At 42.4% G+C, this 25,542-nt stretch overlaps 1 protein-coding gene across 1 annotated transcript in view; it reads right to left on the reverse strand.

Moving 5' to 3' along the window:
• Positions 1 to 25,542, reverse strand: part of CFAP97D2 (CFAP97 domain containing 2) — a 31,250-nt gene continuing 5,708 nt past the window's right edge. Inside the window, exons 2-4 of the mRNA XM_040486984.1 lie at positions 17,093 to 17,173; positions 16,066 to 16,176; positions 1 to 771 (exon numbers count right to left, since the gene is read on the reverse strand). Coding sequence (XP_040342918.1) covers positions 721 to 771; positions 16,066 to 16,176; positions 17,093 to 17,173 — 243 coding nt within the window. The 3' untranslated portion in view covers positions 1 to 720. The remainder of the gene's footprint in view (positions 772 to 16,065; positions 16,177 to 17,092; positions 17,174 to 25,542) is intronic.

A 25,542-nucleotide genomic window follows, 5' to 3' on the forward strand; every position in this document is an offset into this window, starting at 1 on the left:
TCGAACTCACGGACCGCGAGATCATGACCTGAGCCGAAGTTGGCCGCTTAACCGACTGAGCCACCCAGGCGCCCCTGCTGGGTCTTAATAGTATTAGGAGAGGACCGTTTGGCAAATGCTTTCAGACAATAGAATAAAATGCCATAAAACAAGAAAGAATCAGTGAGTCCAAATGCATAACTCCAATGAAGCAAATGGAAATTTCAAATAGCTGTGGATGTGCAGGAAACAAGAAACCACAAGCACCTTGTCACGGTGCGGGTCTTCAATTTCCCAGGACACGTTGCTCCGGAACTTTGTGCCTGTCAGCCCTTCCTGGTCTTCTGCCACCTCTGGGCTCTGTGTAACAACAGCTCTCGGTTTGTGATCCTTTCCAGAGTGGTTTTCCTTTCTCTTTGCACTCCATGAAGTCCCTGTTCTCTTCTCCCCCTGCTTAGACTCCAAAAAACAGCATAGATAGTTCTTGAAGTACTGACGGAGTTAAAACCAGTGGAAGCCCTCCTACTGCATTGGAGAGAATGGGCTGGAGTGCTCAGAAGGCAGGAAGGGCTCCCAGAGACGGTATATTTCCTCTTTCTCACTTGTCTGACAAACATTTGGTAGTGCATCTTGCTGCAGGTCCCTGGTTGGGGAGGAGCTGGGCTTCAGAGGTGAGCGGTGACCTCACGGCCCAGGTGAGGGAGAGAGCACGCAGGCATGGTGAAGAGGAGGAAAAGCAGCTCAGTGGTGTCGATGTGCTGGGGACACAGAGGTGGGGATGCTCAGGGCTTCCTGAGGACAGAGGGAAGAAGTGGCAATCAGAAGTGATGCTGGGACAGAACTCTGAAATGACAGAGGTGTGAGCAGGAAGGCAAGGAGAGGAAGGACATGCCCGGTGGTGGCAGGTGCATCTAGGAGCCTGACAGAGGCTGGACCCTGGAGGGCCAGGTGCCGCTGGAGGAGTCCTGACTTACCTGTGCAGGCAGCGCAGGGCCACAGAAGGCTGTAAAGCACATTCTTGCATTTCGAAAGGATCATTGTAGAGAAAGGGTGGAGAGCAGGTGAGAGAGAATGTGCGTGGAGGGGCCACTGCAGGGGCCCAGGTGACGGATGAGAAGGCCAGAGGCAGGGCTGCATGCAAAACGCTGCCATGCTGTGCCCTGTAAGATGCATTCCCATTTCAGAGCCCTTTAGGGGTATGTGTGCATGGAAGTTGGGGGGGGGGGTTGTATCTTAGAGTCTGTGGAGTATGTTTATCTCACTTAGTCCTTAGAGCTAGCTACTCTATCATTAGCCTTACTGAGGTTAAAACTTACCCAAAGTCACAGAGAACGAGTAGTGGCACTAGATTTGAGCGTGTGATCTAACTGGGTGGGACACTGAGGTAGACTCATCTGTTAGGCTGATGGCTGGTGGGGGGGGGCAACGGGGTTAAAGACACGATGTGTGAAGGAACGTGCAGCAGAGGAGTGGTGTGGAGCAAAGGCGGAGGGGTAGGAAGGGCCCGGCACTGCTCCAAGAAGTCATTGCCAAATCCAATTATAGGAAGCTTTTTTTCTGTTTTCTTCTAAGAGTTTTATTGTTTTAGGTTGTGCATTTAGTTCTTTGATACATTTGTGAATTTTTGTTTATAGTTTAAGAGTCCAACTTCATTTTTTTTTTTGCATGTGGGTATCTAGGTTTCCCAGTGCTATTTGTCGAAAAGACTGTCCTTTCCCCATTGAATGGTCTTGGCATCCTTGTCAAAAATTATTTGACCATATATGTAAGGGTTTATTTCTGGGAATTCTATTCTATTCCACTGGTCCATATGTCTGTCTTTATGCCAATACCACACCATTTTGATTACTGTAACTCTGTAACTCCCTGATTGTGAAGTCAAGTAGTGTGAGCCCTCCAGACTTCTTCTTTTTCGAGATTTTGTTTTGGCTGTTTCAGGTCCCTTGAGATCCCATATAATTTTAGGATGGGTTTTTTTCTATTTCTGCAAAACTGTCATTGGGGTTTTGATAGGCATGACACTGAATTTATAGATCACTTTGAGTAGTATTGACATTTTAACAATATTAACTCTTCCAATCTGTGAACATGCCATGTGTTTCCATTTATTTATGTCTTCTTTTATTTCTTTTGTCAATGTGTTATACTTTTTATTGTACAAGTCTTTCGCCTTCTTAGTTAATTCCTAAGTATTTATTCCTTTTGAGACTATTGCAAATGGAATTTTTTGTAATTTCATTTTCAGATTCTTCATTGTTCATGTCTAGAATGCAATTGATTTTTTGTGTTGACTTAGTGTCCTGCTACTTTGCTGAATTCATTTATTAGTTCTAACAGTTTGTGTGTGTGTGTGTGTGTGTGTGTGTGTAATTATTAAGATCTTCTACATGTAAGAGCATATCATCTGTGACCAGACATCATTTTACTTCTTTCTTTCCAATTTGGATGCCTTTTATTTCCCTTGACTATTTGTTCTAGCCAGAACTTTCAGTACTATGTTGAATAAAAGTGCTGAAAACAAAATTGTCCTGAACTTAGAGGAAAAGCTCTCAGTCTTTTACCATTATGATATTCACTGTGGGTTTTCCTATGTGGCTTTTATTATATGGAGGTATGTTCCATTCTATTCCTAGTTTATTGAGTGTTGTTATCATGAAAGGACGTTGAATTTTGTCAAATGCTCTTTCTCGTCAATTGAAATAATGTCTATTTTTCCCCTTCATTCTGTTAATGTGGTTTACTTTTTTTAAAAAAGATTTTTTAACATTTATTTATTTTTGAGAGACAGAGAGAGACAGGGCATGAGTTGGGGAGGGCAGAGAGAGAGAGGGAGACACAGAATCTAAAGCAGGCTCCAGGCCCTAAGCTGTCAGCACAGAGCCCAATGTGGGGCTCAAATTCACAAACCATGAGATCATTACCTCAGCCAAAGTTGGACACTTAACCAACTGAGCCACCCAGGTGCCCCGTGTTAATGTGGTTTACTATATTGATTGGCTTTGATATGTTGAACCATCCTTGTATTCCAGAAATAAATCTCACTTAGTCATGGTATATGATATTTTTAATATGCTGCTAATCGGTTTGCTAGTATTTAAAGAGACAATATTCATAAGGGATATTGGTATGTAGTCTTCTTTTCTTGTGGAGTCTTTGTCCAACTTAAGTATTAGGGTAACATTGCCCTCATAGAATGAGTTAGGAAGTGTTTCCTCTTCATTTTTGGGGAAAAGTTTGACAAGCATTGGTATTACTTTTTCTTTAACTATTTCGTGTAATTCACCAGTTAAGCTGTAGGGTCCAGGGCTTTTTTTGTTAGGGGATTTTTGATTACTGATTCCATCTCCTTACTAATTATAAGTCTGTTCAAATTCTCTGTTTTCATGTTTTAGTCTTGGTAGGTTTTGTGGTTCTATGAATTTGTCCATTTCAGCTAGGCATCCAATTTGTTGGCATATGATCCTTCATAGCATTCTCCTATAATCCTTTTTATGTCTATAGCATTGGTAGTAATGGCCCTACTTTCATTTCTTATTTTCATAAGTTGAGTCTCTTCTCTATTTTCCTTAGTGTGTCTACCTAAAATTTTGTTAATTTTTTAAATCTTTTTGAAGAACCAACTTTTAGTTTCATTTATTTTCTCTATTGTTTTTCTACTCTTTATTTCATTTATCTCTGCTCTATACTTTATTATTTCCTTCCTTCTGTTAGCTTTAGATTTAGTTTGTTCTTCTTTTCCTAGTTCCTCAAGTAGTAAAATTGGGTTGTTCTTTGAGATCCTTTTTTTAAATGTGTGTGCAGCTATAATTACCCTCACTGGCACCAATTTCCTGCACGTCACATAAGTTTTGGTATGTTGTGCTTTCATTTTCATTTGTCTCTAAGTATTTTCTGTTTTTTGTTTTCTTCTTTGACCTATTACTTATTTATGAGTATATTGTTTAGGGGCACCTGGATGGCTCACTCAGTTAAGCGTCCAACTCTTGATTTTGGCTCAGGTCATGATCTCATGGTTCATGAGCTCAAGCCCTGCATCAGGCTCTTTGCTGACAGTGAAGATGCGGCATGGGATTCTCTCTCTCTCTCCCTCTCTCTCTGCCCCTCCCCACGTGCTGACACTTGTTCTCTCACACTCTCTCTCTCAAAATAAATAAATAAATAAATAAACATTTTTTAAAAAGTGTTTATTGTCTAATTCCCAGAATTTTGTGAATTTTCCAGTTTTCCTTCTGTTACTGATACCTAATTTCATCCTGTTATGGTCAGAGAAGATACTTTGTATGATACCTATCTTTTTAGATCTATCAGTATTTGCTTCGTGGCCTAAAATATGATCTGTTCTAGAAAATGCCACATGTACACTTGAGAAGAATGTGTATGCTGTTGTTGGGTAGAGTGTTCTGTGTATGTCTGTAGGGTCTAGTTGGCTTGTTGTGTTAGGTCTTCTATTTATTTACTTATCTTCTGTCTGGTTGTTCTGTCCATTGTTGTAAACAGGATACTGAAGTCTCCAATTATTATTGTAGAACTGTCTATTTCTACCTTCAATCGTGTCAACTTTTGCTTCATATATTTTGGTGGTCTGTCCTTAGGTGCACAAATGTTTATAATTTGATATCTTCTTGTATTAAAACTTTTGTTAATATATAACGTCCTTTTTTGTCTCCTGTAAACTTTTTTGTATCTAAAGTATATTTTGTTTCATAGTAGAATAGCCACTTCTGCTCTATTTTAGTTGTTATTTGCGTGAGATATTTTTTTACCATACTTTAACTTTCAATCTATTTGGCTCTGAAGTGAGTTTCTTGTAGGCAGTATATAGTTTGATCATGTGTTTTTATCCATTCTGCCAATCTCTGTCTTCTGATTGGAGAGTTTATCCATTTATATTTAAAGTAATTCCCGGGGCACCTGGGTGGCTCAGTCGGTTAAGCATCCAGCTTTGGCTCAGGTCATGATCTCACAGTTCATGAGTTGGAGCCCTGCATCGGGCTCTATGCTGACAGCTCAGGGCCTGGAGCCTGCTTCAGATTCTGTGTCTCCCTCTCTCTCTGCTCCTCCCCTGCTCGCACTCTGTCTCTCTCTCTCAAAAATAAATAAAGATTAAAAAAAATTTTTTTAATAATTCCTGGGGCACTTGGGTGGCTCGTTTAGGTAAGTGTCTGACTTTGGTTCAGGTCCGTGATCTCACAGTTCATGAGTTGGAGCCCTGCAACAGGCTCTGCTGTCAGAACAGAGTCTGCTTAAGATCCACTTTCCCCTCTTTCTCTGCCCTTCCCCTCTCAAAATAGATAAACATTAAAATAAATTTAAAAAGTAATTACTAATAAGGAGGGACTTTTGCTATTTTGCTATTTGTTTTCCATATGCCTAATAGCTTTTTGTCTTTTATTTCCTGCATTACTGTCTTCTTTAGTTGATTTTTTGTAGTAAAACATTTCAATTCCTTTGTTTCTTTTTGTGTATACTCTATAGCTATTTTATTTGTGGTTACCTTGAGGATTGCATTTGACATCCTAGAGTTATAACACTTTACATTTAATCAATATCAGATTAACTTCAATAATATATAAAAACCGTTCTTTCACTGCTGTCTTCCCATCCTTTTTAGTTATTGATTTCATAAACTTACTTTCTTTAAAAAAAAATTTTTTTTTTACATTTATTTATTTTTGAGAAACAGAGTGAGACAAAGCATGAGTAGGGGAGGGGCAGAGAGAGAAGGAGACACAGAATCCAAAGCAGGCTCCAGGCTCTGAGTAAGCGGTCAGCAGAGCCTGATGTGGGGCTCAAACCCACGAACTGTGAGATCATGACCTGAGCCGAAGTCGGATACTCAACCTACTGAGCCACCCAGGCACCCCAATCATAAAATTACATTCTAATACATCATGTGCCCCATAAAATAACAATAGTTTTAAATAAATTAGTCTCTTAAATTATGTATAAAATAAGATTTGGAACTCCAAATTTCCAGTAATAGTAGCTTTGATATTTGCTCATGTGTTTACTGTTATTGAGATCTTTATTTCTCCATATGGCTTTGATTTACTGCATAGTAACTAGTAATTTCACCCTGAAGGACTCAGGGTGGAGAAGGTCAAGTGGTAATGAACTCCCGCAGCCTTTATTTATTTGGGAATGTCTTGATTTCTCCTTCACTTTTGAAGGACAGATTTTCCGGATATGGGATTCTTGGTTGACATTTTTTTGTTCTTTTGACACTCTGCTAATCTGCTAATTATCTCATTTATGATCCCTGTATGTAAGATTTGCTTCTTACTTGAAGCTTTTAATATTCTTTGTCTTTGTCTTTCCGAAGTATGATTATAATGTGCCTCAGCATGGATCTCTTTGAGTTCATCTTACTTGAAGTTCATTGAACTTCTTGGATGAAATCTGGGAAGTTCTTAGCCATTATTTCTTCAAATATCCTTTCTGCCCCTTTCTCTCGTCCTTCTGGAACTCTCACAATATATATGTTGATCCACTTAATGATATCCCAAAGGTCCTTCAGGTTCTGTGCTTTTCCTCAATCTTTTTTCTTTCTGTTCCTCAGCCTAGATACTTTCCTTTGTCTTACCTTCAAGTTCACTGATTCTTCCTTCTGCCTGCTTAAGTCTTCCTTTGAATCCCTCTAGTAAATTTTTCTTTTCAGTGATGGTATTTTTAACTTCAGAATTTCTTTTTGGTTTCTTTTTAGGTTTTCTATCTCCTTGTTAATATTTCCATTTTGTTCATACATAATTCTCTTGACTTTCTCCACATCTTTCTTCAGTTCTTTGAGCATTTAAAACCATTGTTTTAAAATCTTTGTTTTATATATCTGACATCAGGTCATTTTCAGTGACAGTTTCCATTTATGCATTTTTTTTTTCTCCCTTTGAATAGGCCTTTCATGTTTATTTGCATGCCTTATAATTTTTTATTGAAAACTAGACATTTGGATCCAGTACTGTGGTAACTCTGGAAGTAAGATTCTCCCCCTTCCTCAGAGCTAGTTGGTTTTTATTATAATTAATTAATTAATTAATTAATTAATTTTGTTTGTTGCCATAGGCTAACTCTGTGCTGAGGATCAGCCTGAGGTGTAACCTTCTAATTTCTTTTCTGAGCCTTTTTCTGAGCATTCAAAGGACACTTTCTAATTTTCCATGTACATGCAGTTGTTTTTGTATGCCCGAGTCTTTAGTGTCTGACTCCCAAAGCGGGGAAAGGGAAAAATGAGAAGAGGTGGGTAGATAAAGGACACTGGTTCTTTAAATTCCCTGGCAGTCACTTCAGCAGTAGCAGGATGGTCTTGCAACAAGAGTGGTTGTCACCTCTTCATCTGCACATTTGTGATCAGAAGCAGCAATCAGTGATCAGAAGCAGCAATCGACCTGATATTTGGAGGTAAGGGTCTTTTGTTGCCTACTTTGGCTATCACAGGCTGCTCTAGGACCACGTGTACAGCTGCCTATCATGAGTCTGTGGGCAGGCAATGTGTAGATGCTACTTTGCTAAGAGCTGATATTGACTGAAATTAACCACAATTTTATGCCCAAATCTTCCCCCTGGAAGTGATAAGTTTTCAATAGATTCCAAAGTAGTTTCAATAGAGCTCCAAAGTAGTTACTTCAGACAGATTTTAATTGCACGATTGTCTAGGTAGAGAGACAGATTCCTGGTGCTTCCTATTCTACCATCTTCCTAGCAATGAGCTTTATTTAGCCTCTTAAGGACTGTCCTCTTAAGATGAAAAACTTCCTGATCTCATACAAATGTCTTGGATATGTGCAACCACCAGCATAGTCAATGGGAATAGTTTCATCATCCTCAAAAAGAAACCTTGTACTCTTTAACTATCAACTCACTATCCCTCCCTGCCCCCAACCCTAAGTGACCACTAATCTACTTTTTATTTCTATGGATTTCCCTATTCTGGACATTTCATATAAATTGAACCATATAGCGTATTGGCTTCTTTCTCTCAGCATAAAGTTTTCTTTTCTTTTCTTTTTTTAAATATAATTTATTGTCAAATTGGTTTCCATACAACACCCAGTACTCATCCCAACAAGTGCTCTCCTCCCTGCCCATCACCCACTTTCGCCTCTCCCCCACCCCCCACCTATCCTTAGTTTGTTCTCAGTCTTTGAGAGTCTCTTATGGTTTCCCTCCCTCCCTCTCTGTAACTACCCCCCCCCCCCCCCAAAATGGTCTTCTGTTAAGTTTCTCAAGATCCACATATGAGTGAAAACATACGGTATCTGTCTTTCTCTGCCTGGCTTATTTCACTTAGCATAATACCCTCCAGTTCCATCCACATTGCTGCAAATGGCCAGATTTCATTCTTTCTCATTGCCAAGTAGTATTCTATTGTATATATAAACCACATCTTTATCCATTTGTCAGTTGACAAATTTAGGCTCTTTCCATAGTTTGGCTCTTTCTATAGTTTGTTTATTGTTGAAAGTGCTTCTATAAACATTGGGGTACAAGTGCCCCTATGCATCAGCACTCCTGTATCCCTTGGGTAGATTCCTAGCAGTGCTATTTCTGGGCCATAGGGTAGTTCTATTTTTAATTTTTTGAGGAACCTCCACACTATTTTCCAGAGCAGAATAGTTCATTTTTGCTTTTAATTCCTTTGCCTTTGGAGACATGTTGAGTAAGAAATTGCTGCGGTTGAGGTCAAAGAGGTTTTTTCCTGCCTTCTCCTCTAGGGTTTTGATGATTTCCTGTCTCACATTCAGGTCCTTCATCCATTTTGAGTTCATTTTTGTGTATGGTGTAAGAAAGTGGTCCAGGTTCATTCTTCTGCACGTCGCTGTCTAGTTTTCCCAGCACCACTTGCTGAAGAGACTGTCTTTATTCCACTGGATATTCTTTCCTGCTTTGTCAAAGATGAGTTGGCCATACGTTTGTGGGTCCATTTCTGGGTTGTCTATTCTATCCCACTGTGTCTGTTTTTGTGCCAATACCATACTGTCCTGACGATTACAGCTTTGTAGTAGAGGCTAAAGTCTGAGATTGTGATGCCTCCTGCTTTGGTTTTCTTCTTCAATATTACTTTGGCTATTCGGGGTCTTTTGTGGTTTCATACAAATTTTAGGATTGTTTGTTCTAGCTTTGAGAGGAATTCTGGTGCAATTCTGATTGGTATTGCATTGAATGTGTAGATAGCTTTGGGTAGTATTGACATTTTAACAATATTTATTCTTCCAATCCATGAGCATGGAATGTTTTTCCATTTCTTTGTATTCAGCATAAAGTTTTCAAGGTTCATCTATGTTATACTGTTTTATTTAAAAAAATTTTTTAATGTTTATTTATTTTTGACAGAATGAGAGACAGAGCATGAGCGGGGGAGGGGCAGAGAGAGAGGGGCAGAGAGAGAGAATCCAAAGCAGGCTCCAGGCTCTGAGCTGTCAGCACAGAGCCCGACATGGGGCTCGAACTCACAGACCACGAGATCATGACCTGAGCCGAAGTCATGCCCCCATGTTATGCTATTTTAAATATTCATTCTTTTAAATTCCTGAATAATATTCCATTGTGCGTGGGTATACCAAATATTGTTTATTCATTCTTCAGTTGATGAATATTTGTATTGTTCCTACCCTTGGCTATTATGAATAACACTGATGTAGATATTCCTATACAAGTTTTACTGTGGGCATATTTTCATTTCTCTTGTGTATGTGTCTAGGAGTGGAATTACTGAATCATATGGTAACTCTATGTTTAAACATTTGAAAAACTGCCAGACTTTTTTCCAAAGTAGCTGCACCATTTTACATTTCTGCCAGCAGTGGATGAAAATTCCAATTTTTCCACATCCTCACCAACATTTGTTATTATCTGCCTTTGGTTCTAGCCAAACTTGTGGGTATAAAGTGATATCACATTGTGGTTTTGACTTGCATTTCCATGATGACTAATGATGTTGAACATTTTTTCATGTATTTATTGTCCTTTTGCATATCTTCCTTGGAGAAATATTTATTCAGATCATTTGCGTATCTTTAAATTGGGCTATTTTTCTTTTTATCATTTGGCTGTAAGAGTTCTTCATATATTCTGAATATATGCAAGTCCCTTATCAGATATATAACTTGCAAATATTTTTGCCCATTCTGTGGACTCTTTTCACTTTCTTGATACTGTCCTTTGAAGCACAGAAGTCCTTAATTTTAACTAAGTCTAATTTATCCAGCTTAATGTTTTCTCTTTTTTCATGCTTTTGGTGTCATATCTAATACCATTGCCAAAGATGAGGTCAGGAAGATTCACTTCTATGTTTTCTTATATGAGTTTTTATATTTTGTTTCAGGTTTTAAAAATTTTTTTTTCAACGTTTTTATTTATTTTTGGGACAGAGAGAGACAGAGCATGAACGGGGGAGGGGCAGAGAGAGAGGGAGACACAGAATCGGAAACAGGCTCCAAGCCATCAGCCCAGAGCCTGACGCGGGGCTCGAACTCACGGACCGCGAGATCGTGACCTGGCTGAAGTCGGACGCTTAACCGACTGCGCCACCCAGGCGCCCCATGTTTCAGCTTTTTTAAAAAAAATATTTATTTTGAGGAAAGCACAAGCAGGGGAGGGGCAAAGAGAGGGGGCAGAGAATCTAAAGAGGACTCTGCACTGACAGGCTGACAGCAGTGAGCCTGATGTGTGACTTGAACTCATGAACCACGAGGAGATCATGACGTGAGCAGAAACCAAGATTCAGTTGTTCAACTGACTAAGCCACACAAGTGCCCCTGTCTCAGCTTTTATATTTTGGTCTTTGATCCATTCTGAGTTAATTCTTGTATGTGGTGTGAAATAAGAGCCCAACTTTATTCTTCTGCATATGAATATAGAATTGTTCCACACCATTTGCTGAAAAGACTATTCTTTCCCTATTGAATGGTCCTGGCATCTTTATTGAAAATAAATTGATATAGACACATGGGTTTATTTCTGGACTCTCAATTCTATTTCATTGATCCATGTCTGCCCTTATGTTGGCACCACATTGTCTTGATTACCACTGCTTTGCAGAAAGTTTTGGAATCAGGATACATGACTCCTATTTTGTTCTTCTTTTTCAAGATTGTTTGACTACTTGGTGTCCCTTGCCAGTTCCATATGAATTTTCAAATCCACTTGTCAATTTCTACAAAGAAATCAGCTAGGATTCTGGTAGGGGTGGCACTGAATCAGATCAGTTTGTGGAGTATGCCATGCTAACAATACAAAGTCTTCTGACTTACGAACATAGGATGTTCCCCCATTTATTTATTTTTTAATTTCTTTCAACAATGTTTTATAGTTTTCAGAATGTAAGTTTTGTACTTTCTTTATTAAATTTGTTCCCAAGTATTTTATTATTTTTTTTAAACATTTTTTTTTCAACGTTTATTTATTTTTGGGACAGAGAGAGACAGATCATGAACGGGGGAGGGGCAGAGAGAGAGGGAGACACAGAATTGGAAACAGGCTCCAGGCTCTGAGCCATCAGCCCAGAGCCCGACGCGGGGCTCGAACTCACGGACCGCGAGATCGTGACCTGGCTGAAGTCGGACGCTTAACCGACTGCGCCACCCAGGCGCCCCTATTATTTTTGATGTTTTTGCAAATGAAACAATTTTCTTAATTTCAGTTTCAGATTGTTAATAGCAAATATATAAAAATACAATGGACTTTTGTATATTAATCTTGTGTCCTGCTACCTTGGTGAACTTGTGTATTAGTTCTAATAGTTTTGGGTTTTTTTAAACTGGTTTCCTTAGGATTTTCTGTATGCAAGATCATATCATCTGTGAATAGAGACAGTTTTTGTTTTCCTCTCCAATTTGAATGTCTTTTATTTCATGTTCAGTGATGCTTGGAACTTGCCACACTTTGCTGAAAATGAAGTCAGCTGCTTTGAGGGAACATCAAGAACCATTTATTTCATGGTTTGCATCTCACCCTACACAAAATCTCAGAGTTCTGGAGCTCAGAATGGCAAGCTTCTCTCTGTGTGACATCCCATGCTCTTCCATTGTAGTGGGGGAGAACACATAGATATTTATGGCTTGACTGTCCCAACATCAAACTCCTGTTTTATGAACTAGGCCAAGGGGATCAGGCCCCAGTATTCTCAGCAATACCACTCAAGGTGGAGCCTCCGTTTTCTGAGTGGGAGCTGGGCAGAAAGGAGTCTTCATCTCTGGGCCACTCTCACCTGAGATGTGGTCTCAGTAATAGGCAGCTGGAGACAGGATGATAAATGCTGAAGTCCTGCCTTTTCCAGAAAGAAAGCTTCTCCAGTGGGAAGTTGGAGAGAGAAGGAGCCCTTTGCTCTTGGCTGCATCAGCCTGGAAGGGTTGGGAGGGAGGGGGATGGAGTGTGTCTCAGTTCAAATACTATGGAATCTGTCTGTTCTTGCCGCATCACATTTCAGCAGATTTTCTTGGATAAATGTTTCTTCATATGGTGTATGTCCTTAGGACCATTTCCATAAACCTTAAATGATTGTTTTAAAAATAATTTTTTATCAGTTTTACTGGGGAGTGGGTCCAGAGACCTCCTTATGCTGTCATGCTTGGAAGACTTTCTCTGTGTGACTCATATTTAAGACTCTTCATTTATCATTGAGTTTTCAGTCTTGGGCAGATACTGGTTCTTGATTTAAAAAAACAATTTTTTTTTTGAAATTTATTTATTTTTGAGAGACACAGAGAGGCAGAGCATGAGTGAGGGAGGGACAGAGAGAGGAGACACAGAATCCGAAGCAGGCTCGAGGCTCTGAGCTGTCAGCACAGAGCCTCACATGGGGCCTGAACCCACAAACTGCGAGATCATAGCCTGAGCCAAAGTCGGTCACTTAATCAACTGAGCCACACAGGCCCCCTGGTTTTTGACTTTTTAAAAACATGAATACTCATTTCACCCTTATTTGTTTAATAGTCAAAGATTAAAGACAATCCAAATGCTCACCAATACGTGAATGGATAAACAAACTGTGATGGCTCCCTACAATGAGCACTACTCAGCCACAAAAAGGAATGGTCTATTGACTCACTCAACCATGCTATTACATGGAGTAAATGGCAGAAAAAGGCAGACAATGCATGGATTTACTCAGAAAATGCAAACTTGTCCACAGGGACAAAAAGACTGTGGATGTATGTGGATGGGAGAGAGGAGGGGTGGGGTAATTATTCATGGGAACAGGAGACCTGGAGGAGTGATGGGTATAGTTATTATCTTGATTGTGGTGATATTCTCACAGGTGTAAAGCACGTCAAACTTATCAAACGGTACACTGAAAATATATAGTGTACCATATGCCAATTATATCTCAATAAAGCCATACAAAATAAAATGAAGAATTAAAGCCCAATTGTTGGTCATATAGTTTCTCCTATAGTGTTGACTTTTGCTACTGAGTAGTTAGGTAGCTAGGTACATCCATGCTATCTGAACCAACTAGTTTGCAATGTTCTGGGAATAGCCAAGATCTCCCTGAAAATTGGCTGATTCTCTTCCACACCCTGTGTTAACTTGACAAGTGTCTTTTATTAAATAAAGGACAGAGAAATGAAATGGCCAGTTATCAGGCCCAAACTGATGTATTCTTGACAGAAATCATTGACTTTTATTTTTGCTGGGGCTCCATTAAACTAATCACAAGGAGACACACCATTTCTACCACTACTTTGTGATGAGTCATTAGCTGAATTAGCTAGGTGCCTCCTACTTCCACACTCCAAACGTCAAGAGTTGCGCGAAGCTGAATTCGCTTCGAGTTTGAACGTGCAAAGCAACCACCCTTTGTCCTCAGCATATGGCCCAGAGCTGAACAATGAGAAATATGTCGGAAGGGAAAAGGAGGTCTTCTGCTGGTTTAAATCCAAGCAAGACAAGGAGGGGGTATGTGGCTTGCAAAGCCGGCCAAAATAATTTCCTGGTGTGGGAGGAGCTGGGTCGGTTCACAGGCCACCTTTGGCCCCTCACATCCCTTTCATGTTTCCTGAAGTCTGGTTCTGTCTGGCTCCCTTGTTCAAGCCCAGGGACTTCCTGTGGGCTTCTGACTGGCTGGTACCTCCCGGGATCACTTCTGCTTCCTCTTTTCCCTCCTTCTTCGCTTATTTCCTGTGTGTGACAGATCAGGCAGGTTCTGAGGGGGGAGCCGTTTGATTGTGTGGATTCCCCTCCAGGCTGCTAGGGACTCGCTTATCAAAGAGAATCCAGGCATCTTGTGTGAGAAGCTCCCTGTAGGAGCCTATCCTGGCCTGAGTTGTATGGAGATTAACTATTAGCCTAGGCTCCCTCATAACAGCTTTAAGCTTTTAAGCTTTAATCACTCAACAGTGATTTTTTTTTTTAAATTTTTTTTTTTCAACGTTTATTTATTTTTGGGACAGAGAGAGACAGAGCATGAACGGGGGAGGGGCAGAGAGAGAGGGAGACACAGAATCGGAAACAGGCTCCAGGCTCCGAGCCATCAGCCCAGAGCCCGACGCGGGGCTCGAACTCCCGGACTGCGAGATCGTGACCTGGCTGAAGTCGGACGCTTAACCGACTGCGCCACCCAGGCGCCCCTCAACAGTGATTTTTATACACCGGTGAAATATCTGTATTTAATGCAGAAAGTGATTCCAAATGTAATGTAAACTATCCCAGGAGAATGGAGGTCTACCCATAGCTCCAGGTTTTTATTTTTTTTTTTATTTTATTTTTTTTCAACATTTATTTATTTTTTGGGACAGAGAGAGAGCATGAACGGGGGAGGGGCAGAGAGAGAGGGAGACACAGAATTGGAAACAGGCTCCAGGCTCTGAGCCATCAGCCCAGAGCCCGACGCGGGGCTCGAACTCCCGGACCGCGAGATCGTGACCTGGCTGAAGTCGGACGCTTAACCGACTGCGCCACCCAGGCGCCCCATCTCCAGGTTTTTAATGACGGGCTGGACAGTGGCTGCAGCCATGAAGCATAGGGGCCATTCCTGACACGCAGGCCTGCTTCCCATCCTTCCAGGCCCCTCAGAGTGTAGCCCCAGGTGAACCACTGCTGAACTGGGAGACAAATTACTTTGATAAACCCAGTTCAGCAGGACTGTACGATCCACTCTTCCCATGGAGCTTTGGTCTGGGCCCACTATAGCCTTCCTATAAGACGCACTTCCTGTGCTTGAGGGTCAACTAAATTTTAATTTATTGCAGAATCTGGAAACCATTCTGAGCTTCTTGGAGACAGGTACAGGCTAAAGGTTTTAAGAGGACTGATCACTTCTGAAAACCCACCTGCATTACAATTATCCATCACTGTCACTACTGAACTGTTGCATTTAAAAGGAAAGGACAACGAGAGGGGCTTTTAGGATTCATAATTGTCTCCAAACTTTTATAGGCAGATTTTAAAGACCATGGAGGCCTGGTATTCTCCATTTCTACAGAGAACTGCACTTTGGGTAAAAAACAATGTGGTTGGGAAAAAGCAGCACCAGCACGAGGCTGGGAGTGGCCACCTCGTCTGCAACAAGCAGGAGCAGTCACCACCCACATTGGAGACAGGAGTGCGTTGCCTTTGATGCCGTTTCCAGGCAAATATTGGGCCCATGGTGTGCTGGCAGAAAACAACAGCCTTGGCTGCTTTCGCAGATGAAAACCTAGGAGAAATGCCTGGGCACAGGCCCTGGGGTGGAACCTGCTTCCACCAGTTTCTAGGTGCCGTCCTCACCAAGTTCTGTCACCGCTCGGTGCCTCAGTTTCCCCATCTGTACACCAAGAAGCACAATAGACCCTTCCTCACGGGCTAAGTATGAGAGTTAGGCAGTGAGATGATGTAGCACAGTGGGACAGCACAGGTGCGCAGTGAGCTCACAGCACTGAGAGCTATTGTTTGTGTCCCTGTTCTGTGGTGGGCACGGAATCAGCCTGAGTCCCAGGCAATACTCTGATTCGTGGACAACACAGCAGGAAGCACAGGGCTCTCTGGAGGGGAAGGAAAGGCCCCGTTCTGGCTCAGGGGCAGCTATCCTGTGCAGGCCCTGGAGCTGAGCACTCCGGGTCCTTCTGGGTTTGGTGCTGGCTGTGGGGTGCAGAAGCCCCAGTTACCTCTTACATGTGCAGTTGTTTCTTTCTCAGTCTGTCCCCTGGTCCTCATGATGCAGGACACCCTCTCCAGCAGCAAGCGGTTATCCCTGTCGATGACCGCGAGACGCTCCTCCTCGAGCTGCGGACAGACACACAGACACATGGGGGGCCTTTGGAAGCACCAGCTGCATCTAGGCCATTACCGTGCAGATTTACTTAGCGGATTCCTTCAACCCCACATTTCCTTTGACTTGGGCACACTGCAGGTTTACACTGCCTCTTCAAATATCAGCAAGAGCTGTTGTAGCAAGCTTCAACAACGAGTATGACACATGCAGGCTCCTTTGTCTATAAATCGGGATACGTTAGGAAGGGGCCAAATTTCATATGCTCAGAATGGAAGTAACAGCAAGAACGCTATGATTCTTTGTGAAATTGGGTTACCGTCCAAAACTCAGTGAATGATGCTAATGAGGAAACCACTTCATGTTTTAAGAGAGGTGATTTTATACTGTGCAGAAGAAGAGATTGGAGCCCAGAGGAAATGAAAAATCTCTTGTTTTAGGTTTTAAAGTTCACTGATCTATTGATTTGCTTGAGGATGACGTTTAGCTTCTGCTCTGCCCACTTCAGATATCATCACTAACAGGCACATAAAGAGCACACAGCATTTTGTTCTGGAGGCACTACTGTCAGAATAGCCATGAGCACCAGACAGCTTAAACTTCAAGAAATAAAATATCTGTGGAGGTCAAGAAATGGTCTTGTTTGAAGGAAGGGTACCGATTGCTCCAGAACGGCCCTGCCACTGCGCCTTCCTGCCCCTTCCGCCCTCTCCTCTGCAGACAAATGTCCGCAGGAAGACTGGAGAAGGGTCCCCATGCCCCTACTACCCGCCTGTGCTGGCAGAGTGAGGTTAACGGGCTGCTGACATGGCCCGGCATTGTCAACAACGGGAACCTTTATCCCTTGCCGAGCCGGCTGTTTCCATTTCTGGGGTTTCTGAGGCCACGTTTCCTCAGTTACAAGGGCAACTGAGGAAGAACTGGCATTACCTTCAGCTTCTTGAGTTTCAGGCGGAGGTGGCTGAGGCTCAGTGGGGTGCGAGTGTCCACGAGGGGCTGGGCATCCTGGACCTGCGACACAGAGAGGCAACGTGACCCCAGGCACACTTTTAGCTGGCAATTAACATGAACTCAGATTGGACAGCTTCTGGGCTGTGGCACCGGGGACAAGTATAGATAATTGTTTGTGGCACTGAAGAGACCATGTCAGCCTTGGACACACACTCCTGAATGAGGCTCGGGCTTGATTCAGAATCCAAGTATCCCCCGGAGGCCAAGGGGCAGCCCTGGGAAATGAGTCGTTTTCAAGTAGAGAATTAAGTGGGTATGGAGTGAGGACTCATGAAATGTAACTGCCAGTGGACATTTCTATTCTGTTGTCAAGCCTTTAAGACTGTGAATTATGAAACCGTGTCCACCTCATTCTACTTTCTGAGCCTCCAGCAACATGCCCAGGATGGGCACCTGAAACATTAACTGAAAAACGATCTCTGCAGTTTCCCATCAGAAAATGCGCAAAGAAGGGAAGAAATTTACAGTTTAAAATGTGTTGGACTGGGACGCCTTGGGTGGCTCAGTTGGAAAAGCGTCCAACTTCCGTTCAGGTCAACATCTCAAGGTTTGTGAGTCTGAGCCCCACATCAGGCTCTGCGCTCTCAGTGCGGATAGGATCCTCTGTCTCCCTCTCTCTCTGCCCCTGTCATGCATGTGCTCTTTCTCTCTCTCTTTCTAAAATAAGTACTTAAAAATAAAATAAAATGTGATGGAGTAAGTACGCGAGGGCTATCTGTATTACCATCTGCAATAAAAAGGAATCTCCCTCCTCCATATTCTAGATACTTGGTGTAGACCAAGGCCTAGATGGCAAGAATGTTGAAAAGCATGCGCAGGAATTGGCGCTTGGCCCCTAACATGAGGGAGGACTAAAGAACAGAAACAAGGGAGAAACACAAACACATACATGACCTGGAGGTTCTCTGTCACTGAGTGTGGAAGAAGACAAGACCAGAGGTGGGCTGGTGGGCCACACAGCTGGGGTATTCATCCGGTCATGCAGCTGTGGGGTGGTGAGCAGAGGTGTGCCTCTGTGCTGTGGGTAGGGTCTTCAGGAGTCAGGCCTCCCGGGAGGCGTGTGTCTGTTGGGGTGGGGATGAGGGAGAAAGGGGTGCTGAAGAATGGCCCAAGTCTTGCAGCTTTGATGCCTGGTGACTCCAGGACAGGAATAAAGATGGTGAGTAGTCTGGGGGGGTGGCCAGTAAACCCTGTGTTGGGTGGGGCTACCTAGAAGCAAGTTAGTTGGGCTACAGGTAAAAATTTTAGGCTAATTATGGTTATTAAAAATATGACACTATGGTGGCTCAGCTGGTTAAGCATCTGACTTCGGTTCAAGTCAGGGTCTCACATTTTGGGAGTTTGAGTCCCATGTCGTGCTCTGTGCTGAACAGCTTGGAGACTGGAGCTTGCTTCGGATTCTGTGTTTCCCTCTCTCTCTGCATCTCCCTGCTTCGTGCTCTGTCTCTCTGTCTCTCAAAAATAAACATTAAAAAATTAAAAAAAATTAAAGTATGACACTAGCTTGCTTTATTATAGCACTTGCTTTTGACCAAGTTCTTTGGAACACACTGTCTTCCTAGATGCTCCTCTTGCCTATTATGCGCATTACATACAAATGAAAGGAAGCTCTTTCTCACAGAGACATGCCAGTTGAAAGATGAAGAAAGAGTAGAGACACTGAAAAGTTGCCATTTTATAGTCACCATAGCACAGATTGGCTTGGCACAATCACCAACTGATGTTTAATCTTGGGGGAAAGTATGGTGGAAAAGATGGAACTGGAGTAACTAACAGCTGGAGACAGCTGCCAAGGTGGACATGATGGCAAGTGACAGGGTTCACCTCCAAGAACCACTGACAGGCTTAGCACCAAGAGATATCAGGAACCACAAATGCCTGGAGAGGCCCAGCGTGGGGGCTTTTGTGAGTCTTTCCAAGAAACTGAGACCCTTGACATTGTCTTCACTGTCTCCTGAGGCAGGTGGCCGAGTTCTCCCCACAGAAGATACCAGAACTTCTTCTCTGGAGAAATGGGGTATGGGGGACTCTGGCTGAGGGCAAAGTGGGTGGGGCTGAGGTGGGGGTCAGTGCTTCTCCCAACCCTGTGCCTAAAACTTCACAGGTTCCCCAGACAGATCTCCAAGGAGAGTAAACTGCTCCAAACACCACATGCCTTGACATGGGGCGTCCACACAACCGGATTGGCCGGAGTATGTAAAGCCTCCAGTCAATGTCCACGACCTCCTTCTCCAGACACTGGAGGGATGTCTCCAACATGAAAATGAGAGAGATAAGGACACTAAACAGGGGGTGGAAGAAACAGGGAAGATGAAGGGATCAGAGAAAAACAGCAAGTAAACTGTAAGTAACAAGCTTGGGGAGACAAAAGAGGGTGCTGTGTCCATAAAACAAGAATGAGATCCTAGGAAAAAGAAATGACTACTGATATTAGCCCTTGAAAATTAAAACTGAAATAAAAATTGAACAAAGGAGCTGAGGATGAAACTAAGGAACCTCTCCAAAATGAGCCAAAAATAGAGAGATGGGCAGCAGAAGAGAAAATAAAAGGAAACCAGAGGCTTGATATTGGGTCTCTGACATGGAACTAGTAGGGTTCCTAGAAAAGGGAAAGGGAAGGAATTTTTAGATTCTCTCAAATGAAAGGATCCATCAGAATGAACTCAAAGAGACTCACATAAAAACATGTCATTACAGAATGTGAAAACATCAGTAATAAAGATGAGGTCCTTCCTAGAAGTTTCCAGAAAGAAGCACCCACAGTCACACAGGAGTCAGAATGGCACTGGATATTTAAAAGAAGGTGGTGGCTGCAGCAGAGGGCTGGCCATCCGTTAACATAGCTCATGCTCCCCCAGCCGCAGTCTGGAGCTGTCCCTGGGAAATGGATGTCCTGTCAGGGACAGCATTTCCCAGGACTCCTGGCACTTGGGAGTGGCCATGTGATGAATTCTTGCCAATGCAGCATCAGCAGAGTGAAGTTCCAGTTTTAGGCCAGGTTTTCTAGGAAGCAGGTGTGCTTTCTGTGTCCTCTCCCCTCACAGAGCCTGATGGTGGAGGAGCCACAGGTGAGTGGAGCTGGTCTGGAATCGCCCACACACGGGCACAGGAGCAGGGATTACACGAGGATGATGTTAGGGCCTATTTGTTATAGCATGTCTCATTACCACAACTTAGGATGAGGGCCAGTGCCTTTAACATACTGAGGGAAGGTGATTTCGATCCTAGAATCTCATACCAAAGTTTCTATCAAGAGAGATGAGAGAATAAAAACATTTTTAACGCAGAGACAAAAAAGAAAAGAAAAAACAAAACAAAACAAAACAAACCCAAGCAAACGAAAACCTCTGCTGCACTTGGGAAGCTCCCGCACGATGTGCTTCATCTCAGCGAGGGCGTAAACCAAGGTGCTGAAAACATGGTGTCCAGGAAAAGGGTTTTCAACATGGGAGACGGCACAGGGAGCTCCCGGCACATCATCAGCTCAGCGGGCCCAGAGCGTACACAACGTGCCATCCCACCAGAAGCAGTAAGGTGGAGGGAGGACTGCTGAAGAGGGGTGGGGGTGGGGGTGGGGGACTGAAAGACTATTCGATGCTCTTGAGTGTTTGAGAATTTATTCATCAGCATCTGATGACTGATGGAATATTTGAGAAAAAATAACTACAAATATACAGAAAACTCAAGCAACGTGACAACAAAGCAACTATTAGCCCTTATAAGAAATTGTAAGAAAGGAGATATAATTACAACTTGACTCAAAAATAAGTGGTTTTGCATAGTCATTATAACTGGTTATTGACTTAATAAAAACCGATTATATTTATGTTGAGAAGATACGGCAAATGAGCATATTCTTCTGAAAAACAGAGGTCAAAACCAGGAGAAACTGCCAGAAGCGTTGAGCACGGCTGCCTTGGAATGGGGCTTTGCCATGGGGAGAAGCTGCTGTTTTTCTTAAAGTGTTTTGGTACTTTTTAATTTTTTCAAAAGTGCTTACATTACTCTGACAAAAATTAAAAGTAACGGAAGAATTATCGAATGAAAAGATCCAGTCCAGAGAGTACTAGAATGGAGAGAAGCATAATCCTCCATGTAGGCTCTCGAGGGCCAACAGCACAGGAGAGGCGGCCAAGCCTGGCCGAGTGCAAGAGCCTGACACCCCGGTGACGCAGAAAGGCTAGCCTCGGCCACCTCAGCTGCCGGTGTGGCTAGAAGACAGTGTAAACAGTCCTTTCCAGTTGGGTTTTGTCAGACGAGTGTGCACATGGAATAGAGGGTTCTGATGGCTCTGGAAGATCAGCAGCCTTGACCCTGCTCTGCCTCCTTCGTTGCACCATCTACGGGTCCCACCAATGTGTTTCAGAAGTGTGGGGGGGAGGGGGCAGAGACCAGAGCAACGATATTGAAGAGCCCCTCCCCCCATAGAGAATTAACGAGCGCAAACATCCTGTCCTATAGAGACGTCACATTGCACCTGACACTGTATCCTGCTTCAGCCCGCCCCCTGCACCTCCCCAGGCCACCCCATCCTGAAGTCAGCCCCTATCCTTCCTACCTTGTGTCTGCATTTTTACCACTATGAAGGCACCCATAACCAATATTTTCTATTATCTTTTTAAATTTATGGAAATCATGTTTACCTACCCACTCTGCTTCTTTTTCCACTCAAAATTATGAATTTAAAAAAATGTAGTATAAAATTTTAACCATAAATAAAAATGAGAAAAATAGTATAACAAACCCCCATGGAGTCTCACTCAGCTTCACCAAAGCCAACTAGGGGCCAATCTGGTTTCATCTCTGCCCCCACCCACAGCCCCTGCCCCACCTGAGATTGTAGCAAATCAAACCAAGCGAATCTTTTTCATCCTTAAACATCTTAATATATGTCTCCAAAACATAGGGAACCTTTTAAAAGTACATGCTTACACTACCATAATCACACCAAGTTGACAAGTTCTTTTTTTTAAAAAAAAAATTTAATGTTTATTTATTTTGGAGAGAGAGACACACAAGAGTGTGAGCGGGGGAAGGACAGAGAGAGAGGGAGACACAGAATCGGAAACAGGCTCCAGGCTCCAAGCTGTCAGCACAGAGCCCAACGCGGGGCTGGAACTCATAAACCCTGAGATCATAACCTGGGCTGGGGTCTGACGCTTAACTGTCTGAGCCACCAGGCGCCCCTACAACAGTTCTTTAATTAAGTATTCAGGCACCGCCCACATGTCTTCTATTATCCCCTCCCCTCTCCTCTCTCTTGTTTGCTTGTTGGACTTAGGACCTAGGTCAAAAGGTCCATAAATTATACTTACTTGATGTATCTCTTGCACCTCTTTAAATTATAGTTTTTGCCTCCATTTCCGCCCTTGCAATGTGTTGTAGGGAAATCAGATAATTTGTCCTGTAGACTTTCTCAGTCTGGATTTTGCTGACTGAATGCCTGGCACTACCTATAAACTGATAGTTAGAAATTCAGGTTCAATTTTTTTCCTTGGCAAGACTACCCTATGGTGATATTTTATCACAAGGTACACATTTCTGCTTATCTCTGCTTTTGTGAAAATTAGAAACATTCTGATTCTGTCATCCATTCCACATTTATTTGCTGGAATACGTCTACACTTCACTTTTGCAGGATAACTGCATTCTCTTTATTTACTAATTTTCAAAATAACAAGTTGTTCTTAGCACCTTCCAAAGGGGGTGGATAAGGTGTTTCTGTTTAACATCATTAGGAAGTAAAAAATTCAAACATATTTGATGTGTTTCAGTACACCGCCATTGACATCCCTTTTGATAGTCAACATGTCCCTCTGGGGCCAGTGAGACAGTTGACTTTTATTTTTTATTGTTTAATTTACATCCAAGTTAGTTAGAACATAGTGCTATAGCGATTTCAGGAATAGATTCAGTGATCCATCCCCTGTGTATAATACCCAGGGCTCATCCCAACAAGTGTCCTCCCTAATGCCCTTTGCCCATTTAGCCCATCCCCTCTCCCACAACCCCTCCAGCAACCCTCAGTTTGTTCTCTGTATTTAAGAGTGTCTTCTGTTTTGTCCCCCTCCTCATTAAAAAAATTTTTTTTCCCTAATGTTTATTGATTTTTGAGACAGAGAGACAGACAGACAGAGCATGAGCAGGGGAGGGGCAGAGAGAAAGGGAGACACAGAACTGGAAGCAGACTCCAGCCTCTGAGCTGTCAGCACAGAGCCCACTGAGGGGCTTGAACTCATGAACCATGAGATCATGACCTGAGCCGAAGTTGGATGCTTAACTGACTGAGCTACCCAGGTGCCCCTGTCCCCCTCCTTGTTTTTGTATTATTTTTGTTTACCTTCCCTTATGTTCATCTGTTTTGTATCTTAAAGTCCTCATATGAGTTAAGTCATATGATATTTGTCTTTCTCTGACTGACTAATTTTGCTTACCATAATACCCTCCAGTTCCATCCACATAGCTGCAAATGGCAAGATTTCATTCTTTTTGATTGTCGACTATCAGATACCACATCTTCTTTATTCGTTTATCTGTCGATGGACATTTGAGTTCTTTCCATACTTTGGCTGTTGTCAGTAGTGCTACTATAAACATGGGGGTGCATGTGTCCCTTCAAAACAGCCCACCTGTATCCCTTGGATAAATACTTACCAGTGCAATTGCTGGGTCGTAGGATAGTTCCATTTTTAATTTTTTGAGGAACCTCCACACTGTTTTCCAGAGTGGCTGCACCATTTTGCATTCCCACCAGCAGTGCAAAAGAGTTCCTCTTTCTCTACATCCTCGACAACATCTGTTGTTGCCTGAGTTGTTAACGTTAGCCATTGCGGTTTTGATTTGTATTTCCCTGATGATGAGTGATGTTGAGCATCTTTTCATGTGTCAGTTGGCCATCAGGATGTCTTCTTTGGAAAAGTGTCTGTTCATGTATTTGGCCCATTTTTTCACTGGATTATTTGTTTTTGGGTGTTGAGTTTGAGACGTTCTTGATAGATTTTGGATACTAACCCTTTATCTGATATGTCATTTACAAATATCTTCTCCCATTCTGTCGGTTGCCTTTTAGTTTTGTTGATTGTTTCCTTTGCTGTGCAGAAGCTTTTTATCTTGATGAGCTCCCAGTAGTTCATTTTTGCTTTTGTTTCCCTTGTCTCTGGAGACATATTAAGAAGTTGCTGTGGTCGAGGTCAAGGAGGTTTTTGCCTGCTTTCTCCTCGAGGATTTTGATGGCTTTCTGTCTCACATTTAGGTCTTTCATCCATCTTGAGTTTATTTTTGTGTCTGGTGTAAGAAAGTGGTTCAGGTTCATTCTTCTGCGCATCGCTGTCCAGTTTTCCCAGCACCACTTGCTGAAGAGACTGTCTTTATTCCATTGGATATTTTTTCCTGCTTTGTCAAAGATTAGTTGGCCATACGTTTGTGGGTCCATTTCTGGGTTCTCTATTCTGTTCCATTGATCTGAATGTCTGTTTTTGTGCCAGTACCACACTGGGATTGTGATGCCTCCTGCTTTGGTTTTCTTCTTCAAGATCGCTTTGGCCATTCGGGGTCTTTTGTGGTTTCATACAAATTTTAGGATTGTTTGTTCTAGCTCTGTGAAGAATGCTGGTGTTATTTTGATAGGTATTGCACTGAATATGTAGATTGCTTTGGGTAGTATAGACTTTTTAACAATATTTGTTCTTCCAATCCAAAAGCATGGAATATTTTTCCATTTCTTTGTGTCTTCTTCAATTTCTTTTATAAGCTTTCTATAGTTTTCAGTGTATAGATTTTTCACCTCTTTGGTTAGGTTTATTCCTAGCTATTGTATGGTTTTTGGTGCAATTGTGAATGGGAACGATTCCTTGATTTCTCTTTCCGTTGCTTCATTATTGGTGTATAAGAATGTAACCTATTTCTGTGCATTAATTTTATATCCTGCGACTTTGCTGAATTCATGGATCAGTTCTAGCAGTTTTTTGGTGGAATCTTTTGGGTTTTCCATATAGAGTATCATGTCATCTGCAAAGACTGAAAGTTTAACTTCCTCCTTGCCTATTTGGATGCCTTTTATTTCTTTGTGGTGTCTGATTGCTGAGGCTAGGTCTTCCAATACTATGTTGAATAGCAGTGGCAAGAGTGGACATCCCTCTCGTGTTCCTGACCTTATGGCAAAAGCTCTCAGCTTTTCCCCGTTGAGGATGATGTTATCAGTGGGTTTTTCATATATGGCTTTTATGATCTTGAGGTACGACCCTTCTATCTCTACATTCTTGAGGGTTTTTATCAAACAGTTGGCTTTTTAAACAATGCTAATAGCCTTGACAGCTTCTTTGCTTTCTGGAGTGACAAGGTGATACAGGGTTATTTTGTAAATATCCTAT

This window comes from Herpailurus yagouaroundi, unplaced genomic scaffold (assembly GCF_014898765.1).
Source record: "Herpailurus yagouaroundi ecotype Mexico unplaced genomic scaffold, PumYag 164, whole genome shotgun sequence".
Taxonomy (NCBI): domain Eukaryota; kingdom Metazoa; phylum Chordata; class Mammalia; order Carnivora; family Felidae; genus Herpailurus; species Herpailurus yagouaroundi.